The sequence below is a fragment of the Typha latifolia genome, chromosome 4, assembly GCF_019914945.1.
Source record: "Typha latifolia isolate L0001 chromosome 4, TyphaL0001v2, whole genome shotgun sequence".
NCBI lineage: Eukaryota > Viridiplantae > Streptophyta > Magnoliopsida > Poales > Typhaceae > Typha > Typha latifolia.
In genome coordinates, this window is record NC_133089.1 from 1,727,320 (window position 1) to 1,738,732 (window position 11,413).

General features: G+C 41.3%; 5 protein-coding genes across 5 annotated transcripts; 3 read left to right on the plus strand and 2 right to left on the minus strand.

Moving 5' to 3' along the window:
• The first annotated feature begins 1,556 nt into the window (after positions 1 to 1,556).
• On the plus strand, positions 1,557 to 2,336 carry LOC140787102 (vacuolar iron transporter homolog 2-like). The gene has a single exon (XM_073135869.1). The coding sequence runs from the start codon at positions 1,609 to 1,611 to the stop codon at positions 2,215 to 2,217; it is 609 nt and encodes a 202-aa protein (XP_072991970.1). The 5' UTR covers positions 1,557 to 1,608; the 3' UTR covers positions 2,218 to 2,336.
• A 402-nt stretch (positions 2,337 to 2,738) lies between these two features.
• Positions 2,739 to 5,852, plus strand: LOC140787718 (actin-3). The gene is made up of 5 exons (XM_073136807.1): positions 2,739 to 3,145; positions 3,922 to 3,992; positions 4,078 to 4,471; positions 4,547 to 5,160; positions 5,338 to 5,852. The coding sequence occupies exons 2-5, from the start codon at positions 3,933 to 3,935 to the stop codon at positions 5,401 to 5,403; spliced, it is 1,134 nt and encodes a 377-aa protein (XP_072992908.1). The 5' UTR covers positions 2,739 to 3,145; positions 3,922 to 3,932; the 3' UTR covers positions 5,404 to 5,852.
• A 734-nt stretch (positions 5,853 to 6,586) lies between these two features.
• Positions 6,587 to 7,195, plus strand: LOC140787722 (histone H3.2). Its single transcript, XM_073136812.1, has one exon. The coding sequence runs from the start codon at positions 6,661 to 6,663 to the stop codon at positions 7,069 to 7,071; it is 411 nt and encodes a 136-aa protein (XP_072992913.1). The 5' UTR covers positions 6,587 to 6,660; the 3' UTR covers positions 7,072 to 7,195.
• A 228-nt stretch (positions 7,196 to 7,423) lies between these two features.
• Positions 7,424 to 8,149, minus strand: LOC140787723 (protein BOLA2). Its single transcript, XM_073136814.1, has 3 exons — positions 7,985 to 8,149; positions 7,861 to 7,883; positions 7,424 to 7,763 (listed from the first exon to the last, which is right to left on the minus strand). Exons 1-3 carry the CDS (start codon positions 8,045 to 8,047, stop codon positions 7,583 to 7,585), a joined length of 267 nt encoding a protein of 88 aa, XP_072992915.1. The 5' UTR covers positions 8,048 to 8,149; the 3' UTR covers positions 7,424 to 7,582.
• Positions 8,150 to 8,793: 644 nt separating this feature from the next.
• On the minus strand, positions 8,794 to 11,396 carry LOC140787681 (sm-like protein LSM3B). The gene is made up of 3 exons (XM_073136743.1): positions 11,200 to 11,396; positions 10,200 to 10,295; positions 8,794 to 9,142 (listed from the first exon to the last, which is right to left on the minus strand). The coding sequence occupies exons 1-3, from the start codon at positions 11,314 to 11,316 to the stop codon at positions 9,062 to 9,064; spliced, it is 294 nt and encodes a 97-aa protein (XP_072992844.1). The 5' UTR covers positions 11,317 to 11,396; the 3' UTR covers positions 8,794 to 9,061.
• Positions 11,397 to 11,413: the final 17 nt, after the last annotated feature.

Genomic DNA, 11,413 nt, shown 5'->3' on the forward strand with positions numbered 1-11,413 from the left:
TAATGCAAGTCAATCAGTTCCGATAAATCCAAATGCATCGTCAACTGCATGCACTATAAAACCCTAATTGCACTTGTAAATAAATATAGATGAGTCGTATAATTAGAGGGAGCATGATAGAAAACTGTGAATCCACAATAACTTTCTAGCTCACAATCCTTATTAGACTCCTCGGTAGTATTAAATTATTAATCGATATTGGTTGACTTATCCTGTTATCCAGGACTTCAGAGGAAAGGTTATCACCCATCACTATAAGTTCTTGTGGGATTCAAGTAGGAGCCCATAAATACAAGAAGACATTAGCACAGACTAACTAAACCTCACCACCTTCCTTGTGATAGAGCCTTGTCCTCCAATTCAACTACATATTGCATCCAATAATCAAATGACATGAGTCCTCCGAGACTGCACCCATTGGTAACAACGTCTAAGGAACGTACCAACCCCATTATACTTGTCTCCACCAAGAAGGAAAGTGTATGCCTTTTGTAAGTGTTCGACCAATTGCCCCAATGGAGGTCGAAGGGACAAAGGCCAAAGGAGCCATGATTAAAAAAAGATCCTCTTTTCCTAAAGTTAGGCAATATGTTAGTACTTTCGTGTGGAATGGTAACTCCCTCCCTGTTTAAGAGCACTTTGTGCACAAGCAAGTGCTAGCCGATTCAGCAGCCATAATAAAATTACTGATCTATTTGTTACTAATTTTCTGTATATCGCCAGTATCTTTACTAAATATTTTAGTTTGTCATGCACCCTCCATGAGATTCCATTTTCACCAAGAAAATATATGTTTGCAATCACATGTATTATATATTATATTTAGAGAGAGATAACTAAACCTATATTCTATAATATTTTCTTTTGCACTTTTGACTTTCTCCAAATAAAATTAAATAGACAACTACTATATATTGTCAAAATAATCTAGCCCGCACAAGCTCGACTCGAATTTTGCTTCGATCAAGTTCGGCTAAATTACACTCCTATAGGCAACTATTGAAAAAGATATTTGATGGGTTTTAACGTAGTTCCTTCATGACGTATATAGGTTTAGTTATAACTATCCCTTCAATCTCTCTCTCTCTCTCTCTCTCTCTCTCTCTCTCTCTCTCTCTCTCTCTCTCTCTCTCTCTCTCTCTCTATATATATATATATATATATATCATCGGAGCTTGCGTTGCAATGCTCTAGTTTGATCTCATAATTACTACTAGATTCCTTTTAAAGTGAGACAACTGATAACTGGATACACTGATTTTGCTAGAACATACACGACAAATATTGATTCTATTATTAGGTGAAAAGATCATTGATATATAGAAACAGAAACTACGTAGAAACTATGTATATATATATAGTTGAGACGTTAAAGATTATAGAATTAACTCTGTTTGCTTTTAACACTGGTATCATCAACGGAAGAAGAAGAGAGTGGAGATCCCACTTAGTTTTATCCTCAAATTAAGTGGCTCCACCATCACCATCAACCTCCACAACTAATGCCTATCTTACCATTATAAAACCACACCGAAGACCAGCGTGTGTTTGCCACACTCTCCCTTCTCCCTTACATCTCTAGTAGTAGTACTAGTACGACCAGTCTCCATGGCCCTCCAAGAAACCAAGCTCGCCATTGATGGCGTCCAAACCAACCAAACAGAAGAGCTCGACTACTCCAAGAGAGCCCAATGGCTACGAGCAGCCGTCCTCGGCGCCAACGACGGCTTAGTCTCCACTGCGTCGCTCATGATGGGAGTCGGCGCCGTGAAAGGCAACGACCCGAAAGCTATGATCGTCTCAGGCTTCGCTGGTTTAATCGCAGGTGCATGCAGCATGGCGATAGGAGAGTTCGTCTCGGTCTACTCGCAGTTGGACGTGGAGGTGGCGCAGATGAAGAGGGAGCAGCAGCTCGACGACGGTGAGGGCCGGGAGCGGCTACCGAGCCCGGTGCAGGCGGCGGCCGCGTCGGCCCTGGCGTTCTCGGCGGGGGCGACGGTGCCGCTGCTCGCGGCCGGGTTTATAGGTAGCTATAAGGTGAGGATCGGGGTGGTGGCGGCGGCGGCGACTGTGGCGCTGGCGGTGTTCGGGTGGGCAGGGGCGGCGTTGGGCCGGTCCCCGGCGGGGAGGGCTTGTGGCCGGGTTGTGGTCGGGGGGTGGGCGGCCATGGCTGTCACTTTCGGGCTCATGAAATTATTCGGCTCCAGTGGGATCTAATGGGGTCTTAACAGGCCTTTTCCGGCCCCTTTGATCTAGTAGTCCCAAAGGGGTGTGTGTTGATTTATATTTCTGGGCCGTTGTCGGAACGTTCTAATGAAAGTTGAATCTCTGAATAATTTTCTTCGTGCTTGCCAAGAAGATTTTGAGGGGAAAAACAACCAACTTTGGGCCTGATCAGGCCCGCCCATATACTACACAGTCAATAGATCATTCCACCATATAAAGTATAATAAATACTCAAGGAAGTTGCTTAACGTTATTAAAGACATTAAAAACACCAATACCAATGTATGTATATATATATATATATACACACATGTGGCTATTTTGATATAGTTAATGTCTACGTCAGCAACTAATAAACCCTTCTAAAAGCGCATTATGCTGATTGCCACTGCCAGCTACCCATCGTTGCCGTGGTCGCACGCCTAACTGGATGACGTGGCGATAACCCCACTTGCGGATCCTTCGGCCGGCCGAAAGTTTCATATGGGGGTCCATTCTCCACCGTCCAAGTTGCATCGAACGGTCCACATTCCACAAAGCTGGGCGAGCCAGGTCACTCTTCTGTCCCTTTTCCACCCTCGTGATACGAATGATTCCTCTTTCAACAACTCGACCACCTACGCGGCACGGTACACCGAACGGCATCACCGACCACAGCAGCCGGCCACGTAGAAATTGTCATTTTAGATATAACTTTTTAAAGGAGGGGGATTAAAAGGTTATAAATGAGAAAAATAACTCTGTAACAAATATACTCCTTTGCCGTGTACACGGAATCTTCTAGATGGGAAAATTCCAATACAGGACGCCTGATATAAATATAGCTTCGCCGCCTTGCTCGTTCTTCCTCTCTTAGTTTCTTCACTCCTCTCCTTCGCCTCAAGAAGCGGAAGAATCGGAAGGAATTCTTCTCGAATAGGTGAGGAATGATCTCTTCCAATCTCTTTGTGCTCTTGATCTCCCGATTTCTCTCGAAGTAGTCTTAAATCGAGTAGATACGTAGGTTTTAGCGGTTTGGTTAGTAGATCAGTCATCCAGGTTAGGGTTTTAGTAGATCAAGTTGTGTGATACTCTAGTCGTTACAGTTCGACCGAATCATTTATTAGAGTTTAATTATGATCTGCGATCTACGTTTGATCGTAACTGTTCTTTAGATTCAGGGAATTATTCATTGTTTTTGCCTGGAAATGGTGATCGGAGCATAGATGATATGATCTATGTGGATTTGCTTAAAAGCTATCCTCGAATTGCTGGTCTCTGGCCTTTGTTATTTGATCTCGGGATGACGTCCAGTTGAGATGCGATATTTGATCTCTCTTCCTGATCTCTTGGAGTATTTCGAGAAGTTAGTCGTGTTTTAGTTTCTGTGATGATACTGTTTTATGTGTAGTACTCGCTTGAAAAGTAGAGGTTATCTTGTCATCTGAATAATTAAGCTAATCACTTGCTTTTGCTCAGATTATGGTTAGTAATTTTTATGGTGGTTATGAGATTAAATAAACAGATTCTTTAATATAAAAAGGACAGCTTACATCACATGCAGACGTATAACTTATTAATTGATTTTTTAAAATGTAGATGATGAAAATATTAGCATTGTTGCTTGTTGTTTAGATGGTCTAAGATCCATTATTGGTCAGATTATAGTCAGGTTGGTCAACTTATAATTTGCATATTCATTTCCTCCTGTCCCAGAGCTATAAGAGATGGCTGATGGTGAGGATATCCAGCCTCTTGTCTGTGACAATGGTACCGGAATGGTCAAGGTCTGTGTCTCACTCTCATCCATATATTTCCACTTACCACGACACCCAATTTAATGCACTGAAATTCATCTTTTATCTCTTGCAGGCTGGTTTTGCTGGTGATGATGCACCCAGGGCTGTCTTCCCCAGTATAGTTGGCCGACCTCGCCACACAGGTGTTATGGTTGGGATGGGCCAAAAGGATGCCTATGTTGGTGACGAAGCCCAATCTAAAAGAGGAATATTGACCTTGAAATACCCAATTGAACATGGTATTGTTACCAATTGGGATGACATGGAGAAGATCTGGCATCACACATTCTACAACGAGCTCCGTGTTGCCCCCGAGGAGCATCCTATACTACTGACTGAAGCCCCTCTCAATCCTAAGGCAAACAGAGAGAAGATGACCCAGATCATGTTTGAGACATTCAATGTACCTGCAATGTATGTTGCCATCCAGGCTGTGCTTTCCCTATATGCCAGTGGCCGTACAACTGGTATGTTTGGAATTTGTTAAGCAAAACTTGTCATCTACATTTCTACATTGGGTAAGATAATATTTTCTGTTGCAGGTATTGTTCTTGATTCTGGTGATGGTGTGACCCATACTGTCCCTATCTATGAGGGATATGCACTTCCTCACGCTATTCTTCGATTGGATCTTGCTGGACGTGATCTTACTGATTGTCTGATGAAGATTCTTACTGAGAGAGGTTATTCCTTCACCACCACAGCAGAGCGGGAAATTGTGAGAGACATAAAGGAGAAGCTTGCCTATGTTGCCCTCGACTTCGAGCAGGAGCTAGAGACTGCCAAGAGCAGTTCCTCTGTTGAGAAGAGCTACGAGTTACCCGATGGACAGGTCATTACAATTGGTGCCGAGAGGTTCAGGTGCCCTGAGGTGCTATTCCAGCCGTCTCTCATCGGGATGGAAGCTCCCGGCATTCATGAGACCACCTACAACTCCATCATGAAGTGTGACGTCGATATCAGAAAGGATTTGTATGGTAACGTTGTGCTCAGTGGAGGATCTACTATGTTCCCTGGTATCGCTGACCGTATGAGCAAGGAAATCACAGCGCTTGCCCCCAGCAGCATGAAGATTAAGGTGGTTGCACCTCCTGAAAGAAAATATAGTGTTTGGATTGGTGGTTCTATCCTTGCTTCGCTCAGCACCTTCCAACAGGTAAAATAAATTGGTTTCAATTAAGTGCTAACCTAGTATTTAGTTCTTAATAATCTGCATGACTAATTGCTAGTGACGTCGTGATATTTGTTAAGAAGCTTGTTGATATAGATCGAAGGTTAGTTGTTATCTGTAATGATGCAATCTGACTTTGACCTTATTAATTCTGTTTGACAGATGTGGATAGCAAAGGCGGAGTATGATGAATCTGGCCCTTCCATTGTCCATCGCAAGTGCTTCTAAGTTTCTTGGTTTGGCGGTTTTTAGTCCAAGTCTTTGTGAGGTTGATCTGTCTGAGATGTGGCTTCACATCAAAGAAGAGTTCATGCGCTTGAGTTTTATGGGTGCTCAGGTGGCTGGCTGTCTTCAGAAAGGGGATGGAAGAAAAAGATTCCTAATTTTTTTTCTCTCCCCGTCGTTCTTCTCTATTCAGGCGAGATAGAGTAGTTTAATGCCCTTCGTTTGCGGCTGATAGGTGGTTGCAGCGCTTGGAGTAATGTCTGTTTTGCTATCTGTTTTGCTAGAGTCGTTGTTAATATTGTATGGGAAATTTGAGCTGGTGACTTGATGTAGAACCGTTTGTATACTTAATTATAGTGGCGCTTGTAAGTTAGTCCCTGTTTTAGGTAGCCTGTTTGCATTTGTAGTTTGGTAGACAATAAAATCTATGAACATTTGCTTCTTGATCTCTAGCCGTTTCAGTTTTAAACAGTTTGTTTTACTTCAAAATGCTGCAGTTGATTTCTCCAGTGATAGTTCTACTGTATCTTTGTTTAATACATTATTGACATGGATGTTGAATTAGCTAGCTGGTTCCAGCTTAAGATTCTGTTTCTTCTTTTGGTAGGTTCATGAGGATAAGCATGCAGCAGTAGTGTATCCAAAATGCTCTTCCTGTGTCTTACCCACACAGGAAGAGCATTTTGGCACCTTGTGAAACATGTGGAGCTGCTGTGAAACATTTGCTAGATGCTCCCACTGAAGTGGCCTTATAACCGTCCCCAACAGCGGGGATGTCTTGGATTATGAGTGGAATTTACCAAGAAATCAGAAAAAATGACAAGCTGATCAAGGGATAAAATTCACTCACAGGAAGAGAATATATATATATATATATATATAATGCAATTGTAACTTGTAAGTGAATCCTATTTTGCTCTTAGGATTATCTACTAAAACAAACAACCAGTTTAGGTGTTTTATATAAATAAGAATTATGGCCAGTTCCCTAATTCCACGATGTGATGTCGAGAGGAATAGTGCCACGGATCGCGATCCGTGTGCTTCCTCTGCACTAGATCCCAACCGTTCACCGCAACTCGATCCGACGCTCCACATCTTCCCGCCTTCATTTTCCCGAAAATTTCAAACCCCCGAAATCCAAATCCCGCTTCCACTCCCTCCTACTTATAGCGCTCCGCCTTCTTCCCCACATCCCATCTCCAAACCATACCGCTCTAATCCAGACCCTAACTTTAACCCCTAAACAATCTCTTCCCGATGGCTCGCACGAAGCAAACAGCCCGCAAGTCCACTGGCGGCAAGGCCCCTCGGAAGCAGCTCGCCACGAAGGCCGCTCGGAAGTCGGCCCCGGCGACCGGTGGCGTGAAGAAGCCCCATCGTTTCCGCCCTGGAACAGTGGCTCTCCGTGAGATCCGCAAGTACCAGAAGAGCACGGAGCTGCTCATCCGTAAGCTCCCGTTCCAGAGGCTGGTCCGTGAGATCGCCCAGGACTTCAAGACCGACCTCCGCTTCCAGAGTTCCGCGGTGGCGGCGCTGCAGGAGGCGGCAGAGGCGTACCTCGTCGGGCTCTTCGAGGACACCAACCTTTGCGCGATTCACGCGAAGCGTGTCACGATCATGCCGAAGGACATCCAGCTCGCGCGAAGAATTCGCGGCGAGAGGGCTTGATCGGGCTACTCTCTTCACTTGGCTTTCTTTCGTTGTCGCTCATTTCTTTCTTGTTTTCTTGGTGTAGAGGAGGATGCTAGTCGATGTATTTTGGTACTCATATCAGTGACGAATGTTTTAATTATCTTTTTTTGGTACTCAAAATAGTATTGTTATATTCAATAGATAGATGGCAATATTCTCTCACTATAATTAATATCATAATTACGAACAAAATCATGAAGATTTCGAGGGGAAAAAAAGAGAGTTTAATTTGTACACCAAATTGGTCCTATATTCTCAACTCACAATCAAAATCTTATATCTGAAATCTTAATTACGAAAAATAGAGTAGGTTATCAAATGCAATAGATGCATCATCAAACAAGTGGAAGTATTTATTAAGATCACCCCAAAGGCAACACGAAATCCGACCAAAGTAGCAAGTTAAAAGCTACATATGAAGATCCAAAACAACCTAATGGATTATTCCCAAGTGATCGTTTCAAACAAGGGCGGAGAACTTTTACTCTTACTCTTTCTTTTCCTGCTCGGGCTTCCACTGGGATGGGGTGAGAGCCTTCTTAATGGAGAGGGCGTGGATTTGCTTCATCTCCTCCACCAGCGCAGCGTTGACCATGCGATGCCTCTCCAAGAGTCTCTTGCCCTCGAACTTTTCCGACACGATCTCTATCTCAAAGCTCGCTCCGCACCTTCAAAATTTACCACTTTTTACCACGAGAAACGATGGAAATAGGACTTGAAATAAGAAACTATCGTTTAAGGTTTGAAGAGTAGAGAGGAAATTACCCTCCGGAGGTGTCGATCACTCCCTGGGACGAGAGGAGAACAAAAAAGAGACGGAGTTAGGGTTTTCTACTTCCGATTTCGGAAAGAAGAGAGGATATACACAGAGAGAGAACGGGAGGCATACGAGATGAGAAGGGTTGAGGGATGAAGTCAACGCGGCCTCGACGTCTTCTTTGCTCACGCCCATCTCGTTGTCGTCGGAGGAGAAGCGAAGAAGGTTGGAAGAGATGAGCTTATGTTATGTTCGACGACATTGATGAGCATAGCTTTATTCTTCTTTTATTTGGGGATGCCAAAGAGATAGAAATGGACGGTGGATGATGAGCTGCATATGTGATGAGACTACTTTTGGTGAGAATATTCCCTCCCTTTTTTTTCGATGATCATATGGTCCGTAAAAAATATTAGATATAGATAAGAAAAGATTCGATTTGGAAATTACAGGAATCACCAATAAAAAGGAATGTAAAATGAGAATATAATTTTATGTGGTGGTCTTGTAAGCTATATAGTCTTAGTTATAATTATTTTAGATTTATATCACTATAGACTATTATGATATGTAATTATAAATCAATAGTATAATAATTATACTCTGCGTGACATAAAAATAATAATTGTAAAGAGATATTTTATTGGCAAGTGACAAAAGTATCTCGTAGATGAGAAGAGTTCGATGAAAGAATAATTAAATTGAAGTGGTATCTTTTTGGATTTTATTGATCAATATAAAATATTATATAAAAGAGAATTAAAAAACAAAACAGTAGGTATTCGTAAATCAGTATTGAAATAAAACTGTTTGTTTGATTATTATACCATTATAGATCTTATTATGCTAAAGTAAGCTTATGCTTAGAAGGCCCAAATGGTGTTAACAAGCCTATTCCAATGATATCCATCACAATCCTGCACCAAATTAATTCTTACACAGATGGAAAAGTATTTCATAAGCAATAGCAATTAGATGAAACAGCTACACAACCTGTTAATCTTCAGTTCTCATCCGGGAAACTAGTCTAATTGCAATAAAATGACTGATCAAACTGTCAGATTAGGATTAATCCTCACATAAGTCCACATGCACAGAAGTTAGAGCTTTGCTTTCTTCCAGATGGCAACACCATTCTAGTACAGACAGGATGAATGTCAATGAAGTTACATGTGACTTCCAATAGAGGTCTAATGCTTCATCCAAGCTTCATGCTGTTCTCAGAGGTGGAGAAACCAGTATCACTCCATCTCCTCTAACGAAAAGGAAGGGCATAGTTCGTCTAGTCGTCTGGAAAAGGAAAAAAAATTGGGAACAAGTAAGCATAAAAGCTTGTAGCTTCGTAAGCAAACTGATAAAAGATTTAAATAATGAAATGATTCAGTATGTGCCAAGCAGTAATAACACTCTCAAGTTTCAATTAATTGGTTGCATACAAATTATATGCTGATGACTTGCATTAACAACAACTGTAGCACCGTAATCATCTGTTTCCTCCAAAATTTGGAGGCACTTCTGCTTAAACGCTTGATCACTTTTTAACGTAATAAAGCTTTTCAACAGCTTCTTTAACTAGGAAATCTGAAAAATATATTACCAAATATATGCATGCATGACACCTCAATATAGTAAGTGCCTCTTGTAAAGGAGTGGCAAACTAACTGGTCCCTGCTTATGTTAAATGGAGAGCAACTAATACAATTTTCTAGTTCTTCAGATCATCTCACCTCTTATTGGGGTTACACATTCTCGAGGTTCTAGCATGGTCAAGGATTTATGCTCATGGCTGCCTTCATGAATTGTTTTTGTTGACAGATAGGATACCTGATGCATTTTCCTCCTACCACAACCTTATGGCTGGTTGTGGAACAATACAAATTTGACAGAAAATTTACAACAGATGCAATTCAATATGGTGCAATATTACTCCTATCCTATGTAGGAGGCTATGGAAGAATAGGACAGTAAATTACAGATGAATAGAGTTACATTGGGCAGATAAGTAGAAAGTATTAAATAGTTATTAACCTCACCAAATTTTCAGTAGGTGCAAGAAGTAAATTGATGTCAACAGCTCCAACTGTTGCCCCTTCGCAAAATTTCTTACTTGACATACCCATTCTATCTGTGTTAACTTAACTACTCCTTACCTAGTCTTTTGAAGTTTGAACTGATCAATGAAGTTATGAACCACATGCCTACGCCAATAGGAGAAACATGCAGAAAGTGGTTCTTCCAAAAAGAAAAATTAGAACAAGATGACACTGATAATTTCTGAGCAAACTAACCACAGAATTCCGAATAGGATAATAATCCATGAGCAGCTTTTGAAACAGAAATTACTTACCCGCACAATCTCCTCATAAGTTTCATCATCGATTTCAGCACTAGTGACTATCTCCTCAACGTCCCCGAGAATCATGTTTAAATGCTGGTCATATGCCTGCATTAAAGCACAAAAAAGTTAGGATTTGCAACTCTATATAATACATCCTCAAGGCGACAGATAATGAAGCATAATTTTGACTCAAAAAAATTGCGAGCACAAATTGAAACAACATAAGATGGTCAAAAAGAGTATTCATCAAAACATCTAAGAAAATAAGCATTATGGAGAAGATACTGAACTATTCAATCCGTTAAAATACATGGCATCTCCATCAAAACCAAGCTACCTCAGTTGGGAAAAGGATTGCTCAACGTATTCTACTATGCAATAAATTGTACTATAGTTTATTATCAGCAATTCTCTTTGCCGGCAATATGACAAGAGATCTCAAATATATTCAGTCCACAACAATCTCGACTGACAAAATCATGAAAATGAGGGCATTTTTGCTTCCTTACTAGATAACTGTTCCATACATTAACATCACTTACATGTGTCTCGCAATGGTAAAAAAATGCAGAATTGATTAACTATTTCAATCTTATCCTAAAACTTCGAGAACAGCATAATTTGCATCTTTGGAATCCCAAAGTTAAGTGCTTGCATACGATAATTGAAGAGTTTAGGAAATGGAACAGGTAAATCTGCTAACTAATCTGTGATAAACCTAAATTTATCTCTTTCCTCTTCTCGTAAAGAGCTCATATTCATCACTTTGAAGTACACAGCTCGCATCAAAAACCAATCTCCATCTTCTTCCGTGAGAATCACTCCCATGACTTTGTTGATCTCTGAAACCCCAACAAAGTTTCCTTCTTTTTTCTTTTTTTTTCTAAAACCCTTTGTCCCATACAATCTATATCAAAATCGATGAATTTCGGGGGCAATAAGAGCAGTCAAATTACACCAGAAATCAATAAAAACTACCAAATCAAAATCAAATTTATGGAGGCATTACGTGAAGCTTTCCTCGGAGCTCGCGGTCGGACCGGAGCTTGACGTAGATACGCTCGTCGAGGCTGAGGCGGATGAGATCGAGGGGCTCCTTCACCGTGCTCTCCTCTTCGCTCGCCATCTATGCTTTTTGGATTCCCAAACTAAAACCCTAATCTCGTCTCTAAATAGCTTTTGTTTCGGGTTACGAATACCCGACCCGTTCGGAGAAAAGTTTT

Coding starts and splice junctions, on each gene's coding strand:
- LOC140787102 (XM_073135869.1), top strand. CDS start 1,609: ATGGCCCTCCAAGAAACCAAGCTCGCCATTGATGGCGTCCAAACCAAC.
- LOC140787718 (XM_073136807.1), top strand. CDS start 3,933: ATGGCTGATGGTGAGGATATCCAGCCTCTTGTCTGTGACAATGGTACC. Junction 3,993..4,077: donor ATGGTACCGGAATGGTCAAG/GTCTGTGTCTCA, acceptor TATCTCTTGCAG/GCTGGTTTTGCTGGTGATGA. Junction 4,472..4,546: donor TGCCAGTGGCCGTACAACTG/GTATGTTTGGAA, acceptor TTTCTGTTGCAG/GTATTGTTCTTGATTCTGGT.
- LOC140787722 (XM_073136812.1), top strand. CDS start 6,661: ATGGCTCGCACGAAGCAAACAGCCCGCAAGTCCACTGGCGGCAAGGCC.
- LOC140787723 (XM_073136814.1), bottom strand. CDS start 8,047: ATGGGCGTGAGCAAAGAAGACGTCGAGGCCGCGTTGACTTCATCCCTC. Junction 7,884..7,984: donor CCCTCAACCCTTCTCATCTC/GTATGCCTCCCG, acceptor CTCTCGTCCCAG/GGAGTGATCGACACCTCCGG. Junction 7,764..7,860: donor GTGATCGACACCTCCGGAGG/GTAATTTCCTCT, acceptor TAAATTTTGAAG/GTGCGGAGCGAGCTTTGAGA.
- LOC140787681 (XM_073136743.1), bottom strand. CDS start 11,316: ATGGCGAGCGAAGAGGAGAGCACGGTGAAGGAGCCCCTCGATCTCATC. Junction 10,296..11,199: donor AGCTCCGAGGAAAGCTTCAC/GTAATGCCTCCA, acceptor GCTTTAATGCAG/GCATATGACCAGCATTTAAA. Junction 9,143..10,199: donor CTTATGAGGAGATTGTGCGG/GTAAGTAATTTC, acceptor TTCCTTTTCCAG/ACGACTAGACGAACTATGCC.